Genomic DNA, 22,569 nt, shown 5'->3' on the forward strand with positions numbered 1-22,569 from the left:
TCTTATATTTGAATATTGCCTACACCTGTAAAAACATACTAAAGAAATAAGTTCATTCTATTTTGGGTTTATCAGTCCCATAGGATTATGGAAACTATGAGCCATACAAGGTTCTCCAACACTGAGAAAATGAGAACTGCGGATGCTGGAGATCAGAGTCGAGAGTATGTTGTTGGGAAAGCACAGCAAGTCAGGCAGCATCCGAGGAGCAGGAGAATCGAAGTTTCATGCATAAGCCCTTCATCAGGAATGAGGCCTGTGGCCTGGGGCTGAGAGATAAATGGGGGGTGGGGGTGGAATGGGGTGGGGTTAGGTGCAAGGTAGCTGAGAAAATGATAGGTGGGGGAAGGTGACAGGTCAGAGGGGGACATGATGGATGGATCTTGAGGCTGGTGCCGAGTTGAAGGCTTAGGGCTGGGATAATGTTGGGGGGAAGGGGACATGAGGAAGCTAGTGAAAACCAGATTTATCCTGTGTGGTTGAAGGGTCCCAAGTTGGAATATAAGGCGTTCTTCCTCCAGGCGTCAACTGGTAATGGTTTGGCGGTGGAGGAGGCCCAGCACCTGCATGTCCTTGACAGAGTGGGAAGGGGAGTTGAGGTGTTCAGCCACAGGCCAGTGGGGTTGGTGGGTGCTGGTGTCCCAGAGATGTTCTCTGAAACGATCCACAAGATGGTGCCCTGTCTCTCCAATATAGAGGAGACCGGGTGTATTGGATGCCTCAACTGCATTGGTAGAGGTACAGGTTAAAAAAAAGGTTTTCCAACATACATCATCGGAGGTGAAATTCCTCCCATCAGTCATTTTGGTGATAGAGTTGAGGCAAGTAGCAAATGGGGTTTCTTTGCTAATATTATTTGACAGGCGGAATCCTATTCCCTTGATGTTTCAAGAGTTATTAGGTCTTATTCACTTTGGAAATGATCATTACTACTTGTGAGTTTCAGCAATCCCCTGGAGGCAGAAAAATAATCAAATTCATTTTGTATCCTGTATTACCAAATACTAATAAATATCTTACTCTTTTATGGGTCTGACCTATACTACAAATTGAAGAAAGAAGGGTGTCACACTAATTGATTTGCCTCTTTATCACCAATTGATGTATTACACTATACTGAAGAGAGGTAATGGTATTGTGGAAACATCAGTTGATTTGTAATCCAGAACGTCAGGCTAATGTTCTGGGGCATGAGTTTGAATTCCTACAATGGCAGCTGGTGAAATTTAAATTCAATAAGGAAATGAATTAAAAGCTTGCTTAATGATGACTGAAACTGTTTCAGTTTCCTTAAAGACATATCTCTTTCAATAAAATCCTTCAGGGAATGAATTCTGTCTTTCTACTTTAGTAATTGTAACAAGGTCAGCCAAGTGAATCTCATGGAATGTAAGTTCCCTGATTGGCCTGTTAATTTGGTCTAATCAGGGAACCCTAGCTGACAGATAAAAACAGGAGTGTCAAAAGTTTTGTTTACCCTGAGAGCTGGCTCTGCGGAAGCCGCATCAATATCAAATACTACGCGTGCGTAAATAAAGAGTGACTTGGTGATAGGAAACCAGTCTGTATGGAATTATTTTAGCGGCAACAAGAGAAAAAATGACATTACTGAAGAAATTAGCTCGCAATGATCATCTGAGTTAAATAAACATTTTTGGCATAATGCCATTATTTGGGGAGCTTGACTCGTTCGATCCTGCTATCGAAGACTAGGCCCAATGTGTGGAAGGAATGCATTTTTCTGAACAAATAGCATTGGAGCACATGAAAAGCAATGAGTAATTCTCCTGACAGCTTGTGGACCTGCAGCTTTTCAGTTATTAAGGAGCCTAACATCACCTGAGGGACCAGATACTAAAACCTTTCAAGAGTTGACAGATTTAGTTAAGGAATATTATGACTTAAAGCCCCTTCTACTTCTGAGATACAATTGGTTTTACTCAGCGGTTCGAGAGCCAGGAAATCCACCTGGGATTTTTTGATGAGGTTTCAACAACTGGCAGAGACATCTGACTTCGGATTAACCCTTAATGAGATGCTAAGAGACCATTTGATATGTGGGATTAATGACGAAGCCATGCAAAAGTGCCTTATAGATGAAACCCAACTGGACTTCATACAGGCACTACAACTGGCTTTGTCACTAGAAAATGTGGCAAGGGGAGCAAATGAGCTACAGGGTATGCCAATGGAAGTGGACACTCTTGCCAGGCTGACTGAGCTTGGGAGCACTCCTTGAGTGAAGGCAATTGCATAACCTCTCTCAGGACATGTCCTGGACAGAGGGACTCTAGGTCAGCCCACAGCAAAACCACAAAACAAAGCCAAACCTCTGCCAAGTGGTTAAAATTTTCTTCAGGGTATGGACTGGCAAGCCATCATAGTTCTTGCCAGTATGTGGATCTGAGACAGTTAAAGAGCCCCTCTAGAACTAAATTGAGTAAGAGAACTTTTAGGCATTCAGAATGTCCACCTATGCCTGATTTGGGACAGTGAAAAGCTTGGGCCCAAACCTGATGGGGTAAGATTGGTTGAGAAGGCTTAATTGACTTAATATTTTTCAATTAGAAAATGGCTGCATGAGTGAAGTCTCAAATAAACATCCAGAAGATATTCAGGAAGGTCTAGGATTATCAAAGGAGCCAAGGCCACCTTGCATGTTGACCAGGAAGCAATTACACAATTCTGCAAGGCTATTTGTCTTACATGCAAAGTAAAGGCATAAATCAGGAGGCTGGAAAGTGAAGGAATTATCAAACCAGTGCAGTTTACAATATGGGCAGGTCTGGTCGTACTGATTATAAAGCCTAGTGTGGCATGATTACAGAGCTGATTGTGAAAGATCAAAACATTTCACATTCTTCCGAAGTAATGGAGTGAAACTTTTTACTCTAAGGAGTGGAGAGAAAAATGAAAGTTCAAAAGAAAAGGGTTAAAATTTGAGAATATTATCTCTCAGATAATGGAATCTTCAGGTGATACCTCTGTTCAGATCACAGAGGTGAATGCTGAGCTGTAAGATCCCAAGATCAAAAGCAAGAGGAAACTACAAGCTCTGCACATGTTGTGCATGTTGTTGGAACTAAAGAGTAAGTGAGAATGTTACAATTCGCTTTTCAGTACTTTAAACTCTTTCTACTTAATCTTCACTATTACAAATTCTCATGGCTAGATATGATCTTGTCAAGATTTGCAGTTCCTTTGCCAAAGTTCCTAACGTGAGAAGTAAGAAAAACATTATAATGAAATTTCACTTAGAATCTCACAGTATTGGCTCTGTATTTTTAAGAAAATAATTTATCACCATGAAAAGTTTAAATTATTCAGTGGTGATACTATGTTTCTTAAATAAAAGCTGCTATTCTCTAATGTGATAATTAATCTGACTGAAGTATTAATTGCAATTTACACAGATTCTGTACCTTATTTATCCATTTTATAAGAATGTGGTCATGAGTATAATAAACCTCATCATTGATGGTGAAATTTCTGAGACTATGAAAGAGCAGAACAGTGTTTAGAAAAGCACAGCAGGTCAGGCAGAATCCGAGGAGCAGGAAAATCGACGTTTCAGGCAAAAGAAAAGCCCTTCATCATGAAGAGCAGAACAGTGTCTGCCTTTGAACAGACCAGCTAAAATCTGTTTATTAACGATATGTAGCAGATTACATTGGAGAAATTAATTAATACCATGATGCACTGGATTATAAAGTAATTGGCTGGAGCTTCACGCAACTGGTTCGAAACTTCAGTAACACTGTCATGGTGCTCCGTCAGGTGACAGGGAGACTTGCTGCACCCAGTGTGGAGTTGAATGGCTGCATCTTGTAGTGATCAGGTCAAGAGAGGATGCATGTCAACGGTGGATGTAGGTCACCATCTAGCAGGGTAAATGTTAATAACCACTACACATGTAGGAAGAATATGACTCCCAATACATCAATGCTATTGTTTCCAAAATGATGTTGTTTTGACGATATGTCATGAGGTGGTTTGATTTTATCGTAGCATTGGACTATGGTGATAATCTAAGTTTCTTTGTTATTAACTCTGCTCGTTTCTAGTACTTGCAGAACTTGGCCTATGTTCTAAGAGCTGCCAAGGGACTAGAGGTTTGTAAAACAATGACTTGTTTAGAACCTGTTAGTTTTTTTAACAGCTGACCTCCATTCTCTTGTGGCCTCATTAAAATGAATGGGAGCCTACCTTCCAGACTGAGTAGTTGAATGAAAGCTTTATTTGTTTTGATGATTTTCTGTATTTTGCCACTTAATGCCATGCTCCTCACAGATCATTATTCACAGCAGGGAATGCTCTTAGCTCAAAATACCACTGAAGTATTACAAACATTGGTCAAAGGTCATGTGCAGCAACACTTTCTAAAATTACAATTACAGTGAAAAATGAAGATCCAAAGTTAATAATCTTGTGTGTGGGTGGATGGATGGAGTCAAACACCTTTATAGGACTCGCTTTCCGAAGCACAATTTCATTCTGGCCATTTTATATGTAAATGTCAGGATTGTACTGCAGTGCAGGCTTAGATAAATAACCAATGTCATTCAAGTAAGAATTTTTATTCAATCCTCAAAATAATCCCAAATTTCTTTGTTATTAACTCTGCTCATTTCTAGTACTTGCAGAACTTGGCCTAAGTTCTAAGAGCTGCCAAGGGACTAGAGGTTTATAAAACAATGACTTGTTTAGAACCTGTTAGTTTTTTTAACAGCTGACCTCCATTCTCTTGTGGCCTCATTAAAATGAGTAGTTGAATGAAAGCTTTATTTGTTTTGATGATTTTGGATTATCACCATAATCCAATGCTACGATAAAATCAAACCACCTCATGACATATCGTCAAAACAACATCATTTTGGAAACAATAGCATTGATGTATTGGGAGTCATATTCTTCCTACATGTGTAGTGGTTATTAACATTTACCCTGCTAGACGGTGACCTACATCCACCGTTGACATGCATCCTCTCCTGACCTGATCACTACAAGATGCAGCCATTCAACTCCACACTGGGTGCAGCAAGTCTCCCTGTCACCTGACAGAGCACCATGACAGTGTAACTGAAGTTTCGAACCAGTTGCGTGAAGCTCCAGCCAATTACTTTGTAATCAAGTGCATCATGGTATTAATTAATATCTCCAATGTAATCTGCTACATATCATTAATAAACAGATTTTAGCTGGTCTGTTCAAAGGCAGACGCTGTTCTGCTCTTCATGATGAAGGGCTTTTGCCTGGATTTTATGCCGCCCCTCGTGGGCAGCACAGTGGCACAGTGGTTAGCACTGCTGCCTCACAGTGCCAGAGACCCGGGTTCAGTTCCCGCCTCAGGCGACTGACTGTGTGGAGTTTGCACGTTTTCCCCGTGTCTGCGTGGGTTTCGTCCAGGTGCTCCGGTTTCCTCCCACAGTCCAAAGATGTGCAGGTCAGGTGAATTGGCCATACTAAATTGCCCGTAGTGTTAGGTAAGGGGTAAATGTAGGGGTATGGGTGGGTTGCGCTTCGGCGGGTCGGTGTGGACTTGTTGGGCCGAAGGGCCTGTTTCCACACTGTAAGTGATCTAATCTAATAACTTAAAACTGTGATGTTTAAGTCATCTAACTGTAAAGCAGTGTTATAAGCTCAATGTTGATGTCAATGAAACATTAAGGATTCAAATATGTAACTTAATCAGATGATTGTGCAACTCTTATCGATGTGCTCAATTGTCCATTGTCTTCAGGAATGTGTAGGTTAGATGCCCTGGTCAGGGTAAATCTAGGATAACAGGGTCGGGGAATGGGTCTATGTGGGTTACTCTACGGAGGGTCAGTGTGAACTTTTTGGACTGAAGGACCTGTTTCCACACTGTAGGGATTCTACTCTATTTTTATCTGCAGACACTAAAATGGCCTTAATTATTAATTACTGTATGTACTTAAACTGAACAGAGATTCTGATTTTTCTATTTGAAATATTGATGCTCTACACACATTTTTTCATAAAAAGGAGACCAGTAGATATATCCACGTTACATTTACTATACAACTCAATGTATTTTGTTAATTCCAGTTGACCTTTCACTGTGCTTTGAATTGTTGTTTCAATTGTTTTTCAGGCAGAATTTGCTGAGATTAACCTGATTGCTCAAGCAGATGGTACCTGCATGGTCGACATGCAAGTTTTGCGAAATGGCACAAAAGTTGTCAGGTGAGACAAGGAATTACATGGACAAAGCAAGTGGAACAGCACGACGTTTCTGTTTTTTATTAGCCATCTTGTTGCCTCAGAAAATTGCAGATCCATATAATTCCACACATGTTTTTATAAAGGCCAGTTAGTATGCTGATTGATTTGGTTCTTCATATAACACTTCATCACCTCCTAATGAGGGGTACTGTATCCCAGCAATGAAGAAAGATTAGCTGTGGAGTTGAACAATAACTTTGGAACAAGGTCATGTAATAGCAGGTAAAGTTGTAATTAATGCACATATGTTTTGGCGGTTTAAGATATCACCTGGAACTGAAAGCAAATTCTAGCCAGATGTTAGACATTTTACTTTCTGTCTGGAAAATAGTTGCCAATAGTTACCTGCATGTCCAGGAATGTAACGTTAGGTGAGAGATTTATCAAGTACATTGCAAGGTGAAACATAAAACCCAGTAATTTTTTCTGATATCAGGATAATTGTAATTGTTTGCAATGGAAATCATTACATCAATTCAGAATACCATAACCTCAAAAAAATAGAAAGACAGTTTTCAATTCTTTCCTTGCAGTGGTTGGAATTCTGCATTTGTATAGGGAGACAGATGATAGTCTACAGTTACATATCCAATTAACCAAAACAAGGATGAGTACACAATACAAATGAGCAATTTATGTGAGATCGATTTCAAAATATTCTTATAATAATGAAAATTTTGTTCAGTCTACATCAGTGCAGATGACTACCATTGTAACTGCCACTTTTATGGGACTTAAGAGTAAACTAATTTGATAAATTGAGATTCAATGATTGGGACAAAGTGTTTATTTAGCTGAAGCCACAATAAACACAAAATCTTTGGATTAAATATGTATCCAAATACTTTCTTCATTGCCGTATTCTAGTGTTAAATATGCACTATTTTAAATATTTTTAAGCCTGATTTTCTTAATATGATCATGTTTGGAAGAAGTCAAATAGTTTCAAAATGCGAGTGGATCTAAAAGAAATCAGCCTTGTGAGCACCTTGCCAAGAGTCAGAGTTGGAAGGCTCTGACTTCATTGTTAAAGGGCACTTACAGTCAAAACATTAAAATCAAATAGTGAACTATATAGGACACAAGGTGTTAGAGAGTTAAATTTTGTGAAATCGTGATAGCATTTTGAACTTTTCGAATCTCAGTTGAAAGCAATTAGGCTGTATTTAGTGCCTTATTTATGACTCATTTGACACCTCCTTATCCCTGAGTCTTCCAAGATTTAATTGTGGTTTGGGGATTAAATGGAGGCCATATGTTTTTCCACAACCTCTGTACCTGATCAAGAAACCTGACATCAGAAGGTGCTTGGCCATTGAAAGCTAACCTCTACCACTGACCATGACTCCCATTTGATACCATCCCAGCTTTCCTCACCTTTACAGGTCATTCTGCTATAACGTGCGATTCATTAACGCGAATTCACTATAATGCAATTGACAAGTTGCAGACATTGTTTCTAAAGCACAAACTTTTAAAATCTCTGTTGACTGTAATGTAATTACATCACCAACACTTTAAGTACTGTTTCCAAAGCGTGATTTTTCTACAACACGGCGTTGCACAAGAATGCAGACATCGTATTAAAGGAGAACTGCCTGTACTCTTTGGCCCCATGTTGATCCTGGGTTTCTGGTGCAACAAAAAAGTTCCTGTTGGCCCTGTGGCAATGGTGAACTGGTATCCTCTGAATGATTGGCTGGCAGCTCTCAGCAGGAAGGATCTCTGCAGCCAGGGATCACAATCATGGGGAAGATCTAAAGGTGGCCACACAGTGCCTGAAGGTCCCCTGATATCCATCAGGCTTTCTCATTCAAGGATTCCTACAGTGAAAATATCAGTGTCAGTAGGAGTAGCCCTAAAGTGATTATTCATTGGCACAAGAGTGGGCACTGCTGGTTACACTTCAGCAGAGATCTATAGTTGAAAGACGTGATACCCCACAAGAGATTTTTATGCTTATTACTCAGCTCATTGTGATGTGTAAATTTCTGGTTATTGTGTTTAAATGTGAATGTCAGGGTAAAAGAGAAGTCAGGAAAAAGAGCAGAAAACAGGCAATACTTTTTGTCCCTTGTGATTTTTAAGCGTGTTCCAATCAAATGCCCAATGGTTCCTGCTGCTGCAATGGTGAATAAACTGACTATATCCGGCTCCAGAAAAATAGAACTGGGGTGATTGTGGGGTCAGAGAAATGGGAGAGGAGAATGTATCTTCTTATAACCATGCCAGTCAATTACTCCATGCTGCTGAATTCTATCCACCCTTTGCTCACTGAGTGGCTTAATGTCACTCTGCAATCTGGCTTGTTTCCTTACAGTTCATTAATACTCAACATAGCAGTTAACCTTTCTGCTGGATATTTCTTCTCACTGCTAAAACTTAGAGATAAGAAAAGCATAAACTAATCAAGGCTACTATGAAAAATTATGCAAAAAGCTGAGCCGAACCCCATGGACAACAATGACCATCACTTTGTGGAGAAAAACGAAATTTGACATTTTGTGCAGTAAAAATCAAACTTCCTGATGAGATACAGAATATTAGGTTTGCTATAAACCAGGCTATCGTCCTCTGTATTGTAGCAGTTCTATAGCAGATCTGTGAATACTTGGAATAAAAATAAAAGCAGCATTAGAAAATTTGCAGAATTTCCCAAAAGTTTGTCTTCCTGGTTTTTTTTGGGAAAGAGATTTATTACACGAATCTATAGTTTGCAGTCAGTGTATTTGATACTTAAACTATTGAAACCTTAAACTGGGTGGTCACATTCTTGTTGGGTTTCATCATCCTCTGCTATATTCAATAAACATGGTGGCTCAGTGGTTAGCACTGCTACCTCACAGCGCCAGGGTCCCAGGTTCGATTCCAGCCTTGGGCAACTGTCTGTGTGGAGTTTGCACATTCTCCCTGTGTCTGTGTGAGTTTCCCCCCACAGTCACAAAGATGTGCAGGTCAGGTGAATTGGCCAAATTGCCCATAGTGTTAGGTGCATTAGTCAGAAGGAAATGGGTCTGGGTGGGTTACTCTTCGGAGGGTCGGTGTGGACTCGTTGGGCTGAAGGGCCTGTTTCCACACTGTAGGGAATCTAATCTAAACAGGTTGCACAGTGAGATTGTAGCAATATAATTAATGTTTTTATTGCCATAAAGAGCATAACTCATTTTGTATTCCTGCCATGCAAATTGCCTGGTCTGGTGTTGGATCTCAGTAATGCATCTCTCAGGAATATATATATATATATTAATAAAAATGCAAATAAGAGCTGTAAATTACAGCTCTTTCCTCATGGCACATTCAAGGTAGATGTTAGAGCTCAAACTGGTGCCTGATGCTGTAGTTATGTGAAAATTATTACAATAGATATTAATCATTTAAGCTGTCTAGCCAGGCACTTTCTCTAAAAACGGCAATAGCATGAATGCAATTCGATCAGGGTCATGACGGAAAGTTCACAATGTAATTGTGGTGTAGGCTGTCTCTGATGTTGTATGAAGAATGTTGCATTGAATTCTAAATTACAAAAATGCAGGCGGAAACAGAAACCATCGCCTGTAGTAATAAACCCTTTATCATTAATTATAGTCAAAACCCAGCCAACTAAATAACACAAACAATCTGCAACCTCTGATGCTTTCAATAATGTAAACATGCTGGGTGACCCACTGTGAGCGAGGGAGTCTGGTAGAATGAAGCTGGTCTGAACTGGGCTAGTTTTATCCAGTTATACATTTGCTCCTCTGCTTCTTGGAGATTAGTTTCACTTGTGATTAAGTCTGTGCACCATTCAGGATATTGATCCCTCTCTGTAGATCTGAAAACTTCTTTAATATTTGTTATGGTTTGATTTTTGTTTCAATAAACTTTGCTAGCAGGCTCTTGCATATGTTTTTGATATTTCTGTGAACTCGGGCGTCCATAGGATCTAAGAGTAACCCTGAATACATGGGAAAATGACCAGACAATGGGGAAATAATCTGCAGGTCAGTCGGCACCTGTGGAGAGAGAAATAAATTAAATGACTTGATTTCCCCTTGGGCTTTAAGAATTCGATGTTATTATGAAATGGGGAGCTTTACGCTAAAATATTTTACTTGGATCCAGCTCTGATGAACAACCATTGAGCTGAAATGTTGGGCTAGATCTTCCATTGTTGGAATATTAGCATAGTTGGAAGTTGATACGTTATTACCAATATACTCTTACAGGCTGTTGGCTCCTTATCCTAAAATAAAGCTCTTATCCCCCTGGTAAAAATAATGACTGCAGATGCTGAAAATCAAATGCTGGATTAGTGGTGCTGGAAGAGCACAGCAGTTCAGGCAGCATCCAACGAGCAGCGAAATCGACGTTTCGGGCAAAAGCCCTTCATCAGGAATAAAGGCAGTGAGCCTGAAGCATGGAGAGATAAGCTAGAGGAGGGTGGGGGTGGGGAGAGAGTAGCACAGAGTACAATGGGTGAGTGGGGGAGGAGATGAAGGTGATAGGTCAAGGAGGAGAGGGTGGAGTGAATAGGTGGAAAAGAAGATAGGCAGGTCGGACAAGTCAAGGAGACAGTAACTGAGCTGCAAGTTTGAAACTAGGATGAGGTGTGGGAAGGGGAAATGAGGCAGCTGTTGAAGTCCACATTGATGCCCTGGGGTTGAACTGTTCCGAGGCGGAAGATGAGGTGTTCTTCCTCCAGGCGTCGGGTGGTGAGGGAGCGGCGGTGAAGGAGGCCCAGGACCTCCATGTCCTTGGCAGAGTGGGAGGGGGAGTTGAAATGTTGGGCCACGGGGCGGTTTGGTTGATTGGTGCGGGTGTCTCGGAGATGTTCCCTAAAGCGCTCTGCTAGGAGGCGCCCAGTCTCCCCAATGTAGAGGAGACCACATCGGGAGCAACGGATACAATAAATGATATTGGTGGATGTGTAGGTGAAACTTTGATGGATGTGGAAGGCTCCTTTAGGGCCTTGGATAGAGGTGAGGGAGGAGGTGTGGGCACAGGTTTTACAGTTCCTGCGGTGGCAGGGGAAAGTGCCAGAATGGGAGGGTGGGTCGTAGGGGGGTGTGGACCTGACCAGGTAGTCACAGAGGGAACGGTCTTTGCGGATGGCGGAAAGGGGTGGGGAGGGAAATATATCCCTGGTGGTGGGGTCTTTTTGGAGGTGGCGGAAATGTCGGCGGATGATTTGGTTGATGCGAAGGTTTGTAGGGTGGAAGGTGAGCACCAGGGGGGTTCTGTCCTTGTTACGGTTGGAGGGGTGGGGTCTGAGGGCGGAGGTGCGGGATGTGGACGAGATGCGTTGGAGGGCATCTTTAACCACGTGGGAAGGGAAATTGCGGTCTCTAAAGAAGGAGGCCATCTGGTGTGTCCTATGGTGGAACTTGTCCTCCTGGGAGCAGATACGGCGGAGGCGGAGAAATTGGAAATACGGGATGGCATTTTTGCAAGAGATAGGGTGGGAAGAGGTGTAATCCAGGTAGCTATGGGAGTCAGTGGGTTTGTAAAAAATGTCAGTGTCAAGTCGGTCGTCACTAATGGAGATGGAGAGGTCCAGGAAGGGGAGCGAGGTGTCAGAGATAGTCCAGGTAAATTTAAGGTCAGGGTGGAATGTGTTGGTGAAGTTGATGAATTGCTCAACCTCCTCACGGGAGCACGAGGTGGCGCCAATGCAGTCATCAATGTAGCGGAGGAAGAGGTGGGGAGTGGAGCTGGTGTAATTACGGAAGATCAACTGTTCTACGTAGCCAACAAAGAGACAGGCATAGCTGGGGCTCATAAGTGTGCCCATGGCTACGCCTTTGGTCTGGAGGAAGTGGGAGGATTCAAAGGAGAAATTGTTAAGGGTGAGGACCAGTTCGGCCAAACGAATGAGTGTGTCAGTGGAAGGGTACTGTTGGGGACGTCTGGAGAGGAAAAAACAGAGGGCTTGGAGGCCCTGGTCATGGCGAATGGAGGTGTAGAGGGATTGGATATCCATGGTGAAGATAAGGCGTTGGGGGCCAGGGAAACGGAAGTCTTGGAGGAGGTGGAGGGCGTGGGTGGTGTCTCGAACGTATGTGGGGAGTTCCTGGACTAGGGGGGATAGGACAGTGTCAAGATAGGTAGAGATGAGTTCAGTGGGGCAGGAGCATGCTGAGACAATGGGTCGGCCAGGGTGGTCAGGCTTGTGGATCTTGGGAATGAGGTAGAACCGGGCAGTGCGGGGTTCCCGGACTATGAGGTTGGAAGCTGTGGGTGGGAGATCTCCTGAGATGATGAGGTTCTGTATGGTCTGGGAGATGATGGTTTGGTGATGGGGGGTGGGGTCATGGTCGAGGGAGCAGTAGGAAGAGGTGTCCTCGAGTTGGCATTTGGCTTCAGCGGTGTAGAGGTCAGTGCGCCAGACTACCACTGCGCCCCCTTTATCCGCTGGCTTGATGGTGAGGTTGGGATTGGAGCAGAGGGATTGGAGGGCTGCACGTTGTGAGGGTGAGAGGTTGGAGTGGGGGAGGGGGGTAGACAGGTTGAGGCAGTTAATGTCCCGGCGGGAGTTGGAAATGAAGAGGTCGAGGGCAGGTAATAGGCCAGCGCGGGGTGTCCAGGTGGATGCATTGTGTTGGAGGTGGGCGAAGGGGTCCTCGGAAGGTGGGCGGGGGTCCTGATTGTGAAAGTAAGATCGGAGGCGTAGGCGACGGAAGAATTGTTCGATGTCACGTCGTGTATTAAATTCATTGATGCGTGGACGGAGGGGGATGAAGGTGAGTCCTTTGCTGAGGACTGATCGTTCGTCCTCAGTGAGTGGGAGGTCTGGAGGGATGGTGAAAACTCGGCAGGGCCGGGAGCTGGGATCTGGTGCGGGTGTGGAGCTGGGAGTGGGGTCGGAGCCAGTACCTGGAGTGGGTGTGATGGTGGGGGGAATGGGGGTGGAGGCATGAGCAGGGGTAATGTTGCCCTCGGGGTTCTGGGGTGTGGGTATAGTGACGGGGGTCTGTGGGGGCCGTGTCAGCAGAATCCAGGTGAGTGGCGCTGGTGGGGGTGGAAGTGGTGGTGATCATGGCAGTAGGGGTGGTGGAGGTCACTGAGCATGTGGCATCAGCGATGATGTGAGGGCCGGAAGTGGCTGTGGGAGTGGCCATGATGTGGGCGGAAGTGACATCATCACTCAGCGTGGGGGTGGTTGCTGCGTCAGCCGCATGGCTAATGGCGTTTCCGAGGCCAGGGGAATCTTCTGGAATGTTTGAGGAGTGACCTACTGTAACACTCTTCTATTTACATTGGTGCATTGTATGTTACAAAATATACCTCCCTAGAATAGTGTCTAAGAGCTTTCTGTTTAAATGCTCCTTTCATACATTTAAACATATGAATTAGGATCACATGTAACTCATTCAGTCCCTTGAGCTTGATTCTAGATTGAGTAAGATCATAGCTGATCTGATGTATTTTAAATTCATGGCTCCCATCTAACTGTTCAAATTTTAAACAGTGCTCCCTCGTTTTCAACTCAAGTACAAGAGGACACATCCTTTCCAATCTGTCTTGCTGATATCAGAATAACATCATCATCATTTGCCTATTCATTGTACTGCATAGGGTTCTGAATGTTCAATCAGTCACACTGGGAGCAGTGTGCACAAATGATGGTGTCTCAGTATGGAGTCATCTTCATTGGAGAACTTAATGAGTTTGAAGCTGATAGGCCATCACGTGGATCATAAGGTTCCAATATTTCATGCTTGAAGCCTCGTCATTGTGGAACCATTGGTCAACTAAGGCCTATCATACAAACTCCCCATCCAATGAGGACACATAATGGGTGGGGTACTGCACTGCTGGCAGCAAGTAGCCAGCGATTCCTCATCATTTTCCAAACCCGACCCCATATCATTGAGACCTGGAGGATCTAGCTCAATGGTCATTCATCAGAGCTGGATACTTTTATTGAAGTAAGAGGTTTTAGGCAAATACAGAGGCAAGGAATTGGCAGACACTTTGGGATCAATTTCACAATTCTCAACAAAGTATATTCCATTGAGAAAGAAAGACACTATCAGATGGATGAACCATTTGTAGCTAACTAGGGGAGTTAAGGGTCATAGCAAGTATAAAAACATTGAAAGAAAGACATAAATCAGTAGCCAATAAGATTGGGAAAATGTTAGAAATTAGCAAAGGATGACCAAAAAAAAATGCCATTATGAGAATTGGAGTATGAAAGAAAACTAGTAAGAAATATAAAAACAGACAGGAAATCTTCTTCAAGTATGTAAAAAGTTGGAAAGTTACTCAAGTAATCATTGATCTTTTAGAAGGTGAGACTGAAGTATTTTTAATGGGAAATAAGAAAATCGCAGACATTTGGAGTAAGTACTTTAGACCTGTCTTCGTAATAGAAATCACAAAAAGCACCCCAAGAATAGTAAGAATCGAGATACAAAAGGAGTGAAGGAACTTAAAACAATCACAACTGTAAAAGAAAATGTTTCAGAAAATTTGAGACTAAAGGCTGAGAAATTTTCCAGACCTGAGGACCTGCAGGCGAGGGTCTTAAAGGAAATGGCCACAGAGACAATGGATGTAATTGTAACTGGAGTGACTATAATCTTTTTAAATTCTCTAGCTTCTGGAAGGACCCCAGAGTATTGAAAAACTGCATATTTAATATCACTGGTCAAGGACAGAGAGTGACAGAAAGGAGATAACCAAAGGCCAGTTAATGTAACGTCCATCATAGGAAAATCCATCATCAAGCAGGTAGTTATAGAACACTCAAATATATCATAATATCATCAGACAGTCAATATGACTTTGTGAAAAGGAAGATACACTGGACAATAAGGGACAACTAAATACCACCCCTTGACATTCAATGGTATGATTATCACTGAATCCCCTATTATCAACATTCTGGGGATTACCATTGACCGGAAATTCAGCTGGAGTCACCACATAAATACAGGGGCTAAAAAAGCAGTTCAGAAAGTAGGAATCTGCAGCGAGTAATTCACCTCCTGAACTCCCAAAGCTGTCCACCCTCTACAAAGCACAAGTCAGGAGAGTGTTGGAATGCTCCCACTTGCCTGGATGGATGCAGTTCCAACAACACTTAAAAAATATGACACCGTCCAGGACAAAGTAGCCTGCTTGATTGGCACCACATCCAAAAGCACCCACTCCCTCCACCACTAACACTCAAGATGCACTGCAGAAATTAATTAAAGGTCCTCAGATAGCACCTCCCAAACTACTACTATCTACAATGAAGCAGATACATGGGAACACCACCAGCTTCAAGTTCCCCTCCAAGCCACTTACCATTCTGACTTGGAAATAAGTGACCTTTCATTCACTGTCGCTGGGTAAAAATCCTGGAATTCCCTCCCTAATGGCATTGTGGGTCAATCCCCAGGAGGTGGACTACAGTGGCTCAAGAGACAGCTCACCACCACCTTGTCAAGGGCAGATAGGGACAGGTAATAAATATTGGCCCAGCCAGCACCATAAAATGAATTTTTTAAAAATTGGAATTCTTTGAGGATGTAACAAACCGGGTAGATAGAAGGAAATCAGTAGATGTAGTATATTTGGATCTCCATAAACCATTCAGTAAGGTGACACATAAAGGTTACTGTAGAAGCTAAGACTTTCTACTGTAAAAGCTAAGGGTGTTGGGGGGTGGGGGGGAGGTGATGTATTAACTTAGTTTAAAAATTAGCTAAATATCAGAAAACAGAGAGTTTGGATAAATGGGCTGTTTATAGGCTGACAAACTATAACTAGTTAATACCAGTTCTACTGTCACAACTAAATGTAATTAATTTTAATGTTGGTGGATATAAAATGATTGATATACAATAATGATAACGAAGAGAGATGGATGCAAAAATTGGTCAGAAAACGAGTTGTAAGGAAGTTACAAAGACTGTAGAAATAAATCTCAATAGTGTAAATGATTGGGCAGAAAATTAACAGATGAAGCGTGATGTGGGAATATCACAACAAGTTTGCATGCGGATAAAGCAAGTAAGAAGGAAAATGGAATGTTGGTCTTTATTTCAAGGTAGATCGAATATAAAAGTGGGGAAGTCTTGCTACAGCTGTACAAGGTATTGCTGAGACGACGCCTGGAGTACAATGTGCTGTTTTGAGCTCCTTACTTAAGGAGAGATATATCTTGCATTGGAAGCAGTTCGGAGAAGGTTCGCTAGTCTGGTTGCTGGGATATAGAGTTTGTTCTGTGAGGACAGAGTGAACATGTTGGAACCGAACCTTATAAAATTCGAAAAAATAAGAAATGACCTTATTGAAACATAAAATTCTGAGGAAGCCTGACAGGATAAATGTTGGAAGGGTGTTTCCACCTGTGGTGGAAGCTAGAACCCGGGGGCACACTTTAAAAATAAGATGCCTGCCATTTAATATAAGATGAGGAGAAAATTCTTATTTCAGAGGATCGTTAGGTTATGCAATTCTCTTCTATGGGGAGCAGTAGAGGTCGGGTTATAGTAGCTGTCTATTATTCTTCGGTGGTATCTCTTGCTCCTTACTTGCCTTTGTGTCATGCACGTCAACTTTAGATGCCAATCTTTTATGAAGAGCTTTAATAAACATTTTCTAGAAGATAATGTGCGTAAAATCTCTTGAGTACTTTTGACATTACTGAAGCTACTTTTGGAATACTGCATACAATTCTTGTAGCCCTTCTGTAGGAAAGATGTTAAAGTTGAGAGGCTGCAGAAAAGATTTACAAGACCATTGCCTTGGTTGAAGGGTTGAGCTATTGGGAGAGGCTGAATAGGCTGGGAGTGTTTTCCTTGGAGTTTTGGAGACTGACGAGTGATCTTATAGGGATTTACAAAGTCACAAAGGGTGTGGATAGCGTGAATAGCCAAGACCTTTTTCCAAGGGTCGAAGAGTCCAAAACTAGAGGCCATAGGTGAGACGAGAAAACTTTAAAAAGGACTTAAGGGGTAACTTTTTTCACACAGAAGGTGGTGAATGTCTGGAACAAGCTGCCAGACGGAGTGGTTAAGGCAAGTACAGTTGTAACATTTAAAAGCCATCTGGATGAGTATATAATAGGAAAGGTTAAGAGTGATATGGGCCAAAGCTCACAAATGTGTCTAGATCAGATTGGAATGTCTGGCCATTGGAGATGAGTTGAAAAGAAGGGTCTGTTTCCATGCTGGAAGACTCTATGATTCTGTGTTTGGGAGTTGGGTATTGAGGGCAAAACCGTAAGCCAGGGAGAATAGTGAATTGCGAGGCTGTTGTGTGACTTCAGAGGGACATTGACAAGTTGACCAAATAGACACACACCTGGCAGATGAAATTTAATGCTGAGAAATGTGAGGGTATACATTTTGGTAAAAGTAACTTGGTGAGAGAATTCAGGTTCAATTGTACAACTTTGAGGGGCATACATAAGCAGAGAGACTTTGGGTTTCATGTGCATAATTCTCTGAGATGTCCAGGCAAGTTAAAACAGTTATTAAGTTACTCTGACTTGAAAATATGTGATTTTTCATTCACTGTCATTGGGTAAAAATCCTGGAATTCCCTCCCTAACATCCACCACCTTCTGTGTGAAAAAAGTTACCCCTTAAGTCCTTTTTAAAGTTTTCCCATCTCACCTATGGCCTCTAGCTTTGGACTCTTTTACCCTTGGAAAAAGGTCTTGGCTATTCACCCTATCCACACCCTTCATGACTTTGTAAATCCCTATAAGATTACTTGTCAGTCTCCAAAACTCCAGGGAAAACACTCGCAGCCTATTCAGCCTCTCCCTATAGCTCAAACTCTCAACCAAGGCAATAGTCTTGTTAATCTTTTCTGCAGCCTCTCAAGTTTAACATCTTTCCTACAGAAGGGCTACAAGAATTGTATGCAGTATTCCAAAAGTAGCTTCAGTAATGTCAAAAGTACTCAAGAGATTTATTAACAGTTATTAACAAGATTTGTAGAATCCTTGGGCTTATAAATAGAGGTAAAACTCAGTAAAGCATCTTGCCAAATCACTGGTCTGACCACATTTGGAGTCTGAGTCGAGAAGTGTGATGCTGGAAAAGCACAGCCGGTCAGGCGACATCCAAGGAGCAGGAGAATTGATGTTTTGGGCATAAGGCCTTCATCAGGAATGGAGTATGTTCAGTTCTGTTCTGGGCACCTCTTTGAAGGATTGATGTTTAAGGACTGTGGGAGGAAATTGGACCACCCAAAGGAAACCCACAAAGACACAGGGAGAATATGCAAACACCACACAGTCACCTTTGGCTGGAATCAAGATGTTCAATATTGTGAATAATTTTAACAAAGAGGGATCTTCTATTTCCACGAGTCAGTATCTCAATAACTGTGGGCACAATTTCAAGATTGTCACCAAGGGAGTTAGGAGTGAGATGATGAGAAACTTGTTAGAGGGTTGTTAGGAATTTGAATGTGCTGCCTGGGAGAGTATTGGAGGCAAGTTCAATACTGGGTTTCAGATAAGAGCTGGATATATATTTGAAACTGATGAATTTAGGGAAATGAGGCTGGCTGGGTAACTCTTTCGCAAGCTGGTACAGACATGGTGGGTTGTACTGTACAGTCCTTCTGTACTGTAAAATTCCATGATTCAATGATTTTATGACTAGGCTTCCCATTGGCCTTTAAAGTGCCCTATAGGAACAGAGTGCAGGATCCTCACTTAAAAGGTCATTTGGGGTCTCAGTGGCTCTTTGGCTGCTGAGAAGCCAATCACCTCCACAAGATTCTGCTCAATGTATTCCACTCTTCAGGAAAGATGGTTTGACCTTGGAGGAAGTGTAGTGTAGATTTACCAAATAATTCCTGCCAAATATTAAAATACAAAGAGAAATAAAATAAACTATAATTTAAGATTATGGAGTGATTTAATCAAAGTTTTTAAGCTATTGAAGGAAACTCACAATAGGGTAAATACACAAAATGTTTCTGTTTATTAGGAATGGACAAAAAGTGCAAACATTAGAGTCAGGTGTGATCTTAGGAAATACTCCTACAAAGAATTCTTCCTCCTTACTGGATATACCTTTATTGTGAGTCATGAACTATTTCCTTAAATGTCTAACATTGTTTATCAACCACCTTTTCTTCTAGACCTCCTTCCCAGTCCACTTCAGTCAACTCTGCCTTCACTCATTTGTAATTACCCTTATTTAAGTTTAACGCAGTTGCTCTGACCTCATTTTCCCCTCTCAAATGGAATGCTAAATTCTGCTATGATATTGTCACTGTTTCCCAGGGGATCTTTAAACCTGCTTCATTACACATGACCAGATCCAAATAACCTGATCCATGAAACTAAAACCTATTCCTTCCACAGCAATCTTTGAGCCACGTGTTTAACTCCTTGACTTTCCTTACTCTATGACAGTTTGCTGATAGATAAGGTAGTAACCCATAGATTATTGCCACAGAGTTTCTTCCTTCTAATTTAGTTCCTAGATGTTCAAAGTCTTTCAGCTTATTTCTTGCCTTTTCAATGTCATTGGTACCAATCTGGACAATGTCAACTGGATCCCTCCCATTCCACTCCAAGTTCCTTTTAGCCCTGAGGAGATGTTCTTTACCCTAACACCTGCAGGTACATGGGGTGAAAGAATGAGGAGAGAGAAGAGGTGGAGTCAGGGCTCAGCAAGAGGAGGAAAGAGAGAGATGGAGAGAGAAAGAAGGAACAGAGTGAGGCGAGAGAGGGAGAGAGGCAAAGAGAAAAGGGGAAGTGAGAGGCTGCCAAACCTACTGAGTTTTTCGAACAATTGTATTTTTATTTAAGGTCTCCAGCCTCTGCAATACTTTGCTTTTAATTAACCTGTTTATGGTGGATCAGGCCTTATATAATTCTATGTAAGGATCCTGGTTGTCATTTACGCAATGCATTATTGAGTTTGTCACATAGCAATTCACTTTCTGAGGCAGACCAACATCACAAGTGGTATTACATTAAAACAAAGATGAATTGAAATGTTTTAAAGTAATATTTTAAAATTCCTTTCAGTTCTCAGTATTCTGATGTTTATTTTTAATTCATATTGTTACTGGCCCCTTTTTTCACCTTCTTCAGAGACAGACAGAGAGTTCTCAGCCTGTGTTAGGTGCTACATCCTTAGTTTCATCTCTCTGCCAAGCTCACTTCTACTTTCGTCTGTCTAAGTTCATAGTCTCCAATAATTGGAGTGGAAGCTTTCATCTCTGACATACCAATATTCCAATGAAGTTAAATCAAAATAGAAGATTTTCATGCTTCCTTTGGAGGCATTGACAGATCTCTTTGGCTTTGGATAAAATGTTGATTGCAGTTCAGATTGGTTGCTGTTAATTCCATGTTGGTTTCATGACCTTTGGTCAACCTGTGTAGTCAGGTCTTAGCTATGGCCATTTAAGCCAGTATTTTGGTTCCTTTTTAAAGATTGTTTCGGTCCATGGAAGTCCAGATATTACATTGAAAGATGGAATTCAAAAATTAATTCACATGATCATGACAATATATCTAGTCCCTTTCATGAGCTTTGATCCTAGTTGAAGAAGATTAATAACAATACTCATATATGCAAATTATAAATATGTATCCCTTCTATATCCTGAAGTTTGCAGACTGCTGAAGATGTTGGTCATTTAGCCTTGTCCACATAATTTCCTCTTTTTAATGTCAACTCTGAACAAATGCTTAGAACAAAACTCAAATATGAATTAAGCCAGCAAAGTACGGTTGAAGTAGGAGCATTAGTGCTTAAGGAACAAAAGAAAAAGCAACCATTATACCTTTTCCATTATATATTTTCAATCAATGTAATTTAGCTCATTTATTAATTTGAAGCAAGGAAAAATCCTCCTTATATACAGCCAAGCATTAGGATTACATCCAGAATTATCAAGTATTGAAATGAAATTGGAGATATAATTAATTAAATTGCCTCATTACGGCTCTTTCGAAAAATGCTTGTCTCAAGTTATTAAGCAATCTTAATATGAATTGGAAGTGAAATTTGACGAAGAGCTATGCCAAGCAGATACATAGAGTCAAAATACAGCATCTCTGAAGAGTAAGTCTACAATTGAATAACTTGGAAAGTGATATTGAGGCTTCGGTCAAAGTGTTTGACTTTTGAGGAAGGAAATTTTAACATTCCCCATTTGTTAAAGATTTAAAGCAATATATAAAGATAATAAGTTGTCATTAGTCAAATTAGGCTAAGTAGCTGGCAGTAATTGTGAATAATCAATCCTGGGCTTGCCTGTTGAATATCACAATCTAAGAAAGGACCAGGATCAGATTTAAAAGCAGAGTCAGTAAATAGTCATTTAGCTGCACAGACTTAGGTACTGCTGAGAAATAGAGATATTTTGTTGAAGCTGTTGTTCAGTTGTACAGTATTAAAATGTAACCATTGCAAAACATCTTGATGCATGCTATAAACTTAATAAAATTTCTATTGGATTAAATTTGCATAAATGTAGTTTAAATATATTGGGATATGATAAAAAGTTGAAATATCAAAGTAGGGATTTGACAGTCTAGTGCCAAATATTTGATCCCTAACCTGGCTTCTGGGCCTTCAGTGTGGCAGGCAGAGAGCATGTGGGTAATTCCAGCCGGAAGTGCACAGACTGCTAAACTGGATAAGGAGGCTGTTTTGAAATCATGAATAAAAGTAAGGAATAACCAACAGTGAAAACAATTAATTTAAAGTCCCGTGCCTCTTGCAGAATCCATTGTCTATTTTTGAAAACACCACTACTTCATTCTTCATATGCTAACTGTCAGGGAGGCATCAAGACTTCTCTAACATGGAGCTGGGAGGAGGGACCCTCATCCCCATGGTCCCAGAAATAGGGCAGCCAAAGTTTTAACCCTTTATGCCAAACTTAAAAAATAAACTTGGTCAGAGAGGGTGATAGCACTAAAGTAGGAGAGTGTCCCTGAAGAACAGATGGGTAAGAGGAGAAAGACAAGAACAATGGTTTATAGGCAGATTTTCTGAACAAACGGTATTCTTATATTCCTCATTATGATAGGTTCATAATTCCTTGAAAATAGCCTCACAGAGAGACAGGATAGTAAAAAAGACGTTTGGTATGCATTCCTTTACTGGTCAGGACATTGAGTATAGGAGTTGACCGATCATGTTGCGGCTGTAGAGGACATTGGTTAGACCACTTTTGGACCATTGTGTGCAATTCTGGTCTCCGTCCTATCGGAAGGATATTGTGAAACTTGAAAGGGTTCACAAAAGATTTACAAGGATGCTGCCAGGGTTGGAGGGTTTGAGCTATAGGGGGAGGTTGAATAAGCTGAGGTTAATTTCCCTGTAGTGTCAGAGGCTGAAAGATGACCTTGTA

General features: G+C 41.5%; 1 protein-coding gene across 1 annotated transcript in view; it reads left to right on the top strand.

Annotated features, from left to right (window-relative positions):
* The window catches only part of syn2b (synapsin IIb), a 402,961-nt gene that overhangs the window by 225,462 nt on the left and 154,930 nt on the right, over positions 1-22,569 (top strand). The window contains exon 3 of the mRNA XM_072582178.1: positions 6,116-6,207. Within this exon, the coding sequence (XP_072438279.1) occupies positions 6,116-6,207 (92 nt within the window). The remainder of the gene's footprint in view (positions 1-6,115; positions 6,208-22,569) is intronic.

This window comes from Chiloscyllium punctatum, chromosome 12 (genome assembly GCF_047496795.1).
Source record: "Chiloscyllium punctatum isolate Juve2018m chromosome 12, sChiPun1.3, whole genome shotgun sequence".
Lineage (NCBI taxonomy): Eukaryota > Metazoa > Chordata > Chondrichthyes > Orectolobiformes > Hemiscylliidae > Chiloscyllium > Chiloscyllium punctatum.